Below are 2,209 nucleotides of genomic sequence, written 5' to 3'. Positions count from 1 at the left end.
CCTTGTCTGCAACCCGTAGCTCAGCAATGCATGCAAATGTTCACTCACATAGTGATTATCCATGGGAAAGGAGACAGTATCAAAGAGAACATATTTTAATAATTCTTTTTTTTTTTTTAAATTAAGAACCTTAAGATAAAAAATTATTTTAAGTTACTGTACGCCCAGTTCATTAAAGTTGCATTTAGGAACAGAATTTAGGTCTTAGTAGATAAGAGACACTCTGTATGTTTTACCTATATTGACTGAAAAACAATTTAAGTACCATGTTAGCTCAACCAGTTAAACAATTTTAAAAGCTTATAAAAAAATACTTTGTACATTCTTTTGTATTTCAAGCATCAAGTAAGAAACTTTCAATTAAACCGAGTTGTATCACATAACTATTAAGAATTAACAAACAAAACCAATGGTGGAACAAACCATTCTGTTTAATTTTGGGCTTGGTCCCAAAAGAGGTAGTCCAGAAGTCACACAAGAATAAAAATTCCATGCAAGTTAACCTAACACGACAGTCTCCTCCACCATATGCAGCCTCTTCGCTAAATGAGGCTATTTCATATCCGAAAGCATAAGTTAGTGTTCATGTAAATACAGAAACTATATTTGATAATTCTTCATCTGTAATCAAAATTCTGTCCATCTGAACCAATAGATTAACTAGGCTGTGTGCATCAGCCTCATTAGTAAGAATTCAGCTTTTCTCCAAATTAAATTTGAAACACGCCAAATATACAGGTATGCCTTTAAATAACAAAAGACACACGTATTTAGGTTTGGAGTGAAGCTTACGGTTGTTAAACCTCATTAGTAGCACAGGTTTATTTACTATAATTTCTCTACAAATGCTGCTGCTGCCATTGAATTCCTCATGGTTCCTCTTGCTGAAGCTGTGAACTCTTCAATTTCAGCATTCAGTCTATTAATTACCCATTCCAATGCTTCATGGCCTTTATTAGCATTGGAAGAAATTGTGTTTGCCATTAGCCATTCTAGGTAACTGCTGAGACTGACACCTTTTACAGATATTATTGCTTCTTGTGTCGAAATGGTTTTGTCTGGTTCGTGAGGGTGTGGTTTATAGACAAGCCTCTCATCTACTAACACTAGGTTTGTAAATGAAATATTACTGGATTTAAGCTCCATCGTTTTTTCCACTGGGTCAACAACAGAGAGCTCCTGAACATACATCTTTGTTCTGCACGTGCCGATGATGGATTTGACGATGGAGGGTATTCCCCACTTGGTGCTGAGCAGCCTGTGGCTGTGCAGCTTCCCACCAGGGTCCACATGTCTGGCCAGGACATCGACTCCCACCACGCTGGGGTTCATGGGGTTTGGGTATTTCTGCATAGCAGCTGTCATCACTGTTTCCCAGGGGTGGTCGAAAACGTGCTCTGAGGTCCAGATCTTCATGGCAGCGGTGGGCAGGGGCTGACACGCCAGAAGCCTGTGCTGCCATCCAGCGGGATCTGGACAGGCTGGAGAGTTGGGTGGGGAATAACCTGATGAAATTTAACAAGGGAAAGTGTAGAGTCCTGCATCTGGGCAGGAACAACCCCAGGTTCCAGTATAGGCTGGGGAATGACCTATTAGAAAGCAGTGTAGGGGAAAGGGACCTGGGGGTCCTGGTGGACAACAGGATGACCGTGAGCCAGCACTGTGCCCTTGTGGCCAGGAAGGCCAATGGCATCCTGGGGTGTATTAGAAGGGGGGTGGTTAGTAGATCGAGAGAGGTTCTCCTTCCCCTCCACTCTGCCCTGGTGAGGCCACATCTGGAGTATTTTGTCCAGTCCTGGACCCCTCAGTTCAAGAAGAACAGGGAACTGCTGGAGAGACTCCAGCACAGAGCCACAAAGATGATGAGAGGAGTGGAGCATCTCCCATATGAGGAAAGGCTGAGGGAGCTCAGTCTCTTTAGTTTGGAGAAGAAGAGACTAAGGGGGGACCTTATTAATGTCTATAAGTATATAAAAGTTGAGTGCCATGAGGATGGAGCCAGGTTCGTCTTGGTGGCAACCAATGATAGGACAAGGGGTAATGGGATCAAGCTGGAACACAAGAGGTTCCACTTAAATTTGAGAAGAAAGTTCTTCTCAGTGAGGGTGACGGAGCACTGGAACAGGCTGCCCAGGGAGGTTGTGGAGTCTCCTTCCCTGGAGACATTCAAAACCCACCTGGACATGTTCCTGTGTGACCTCATCTGGGT

At 43.3% G+C, this 2,209-nt stretch overlaps 1 protein-coding gene across 1 annotated transcript; it reads right to left on the bottom strand.

Moving 5' to 3' along the window:
- Nucleotides 1-652: 652 nt before the first annotated feature.
- Nucleotides 653-1,431, bottom strand: LOC309438097 (PRELI domain containing protein 3B-like). Its single transcript, XM_082049006.1, has one exon. The coding sequence runs from the start codon at nucleotides 1,414-1,416 to the stop codon at nucleotides 829-831; it is 588 nt and encodes a 195-aa protein (XP_081905132.1). The 5' UTR covers nucleotides 1,417-1,431; the 3' UTR covers nucleotides 653-828.
- Nucleotides 1,432-2,209: the final 778 nt, after the last annotated feature.

Source organism: Streptopelia decaocto (genome assembly GCF_964273445.1).
Source record: "Streptopelia decaocto genome assembly, chromosome: 3".
Classification (NCBI taxonomy): Eukaryota; Metazoa; Chordata; class Aves; order Columbiformes; family Columbidae; genus Streptopelia; species Streptopelia decaocto.
Note: the sequence above shows the minus strand (reverse complement) of the source record. Positions and strands in the feature narration are given on the sequence as shown.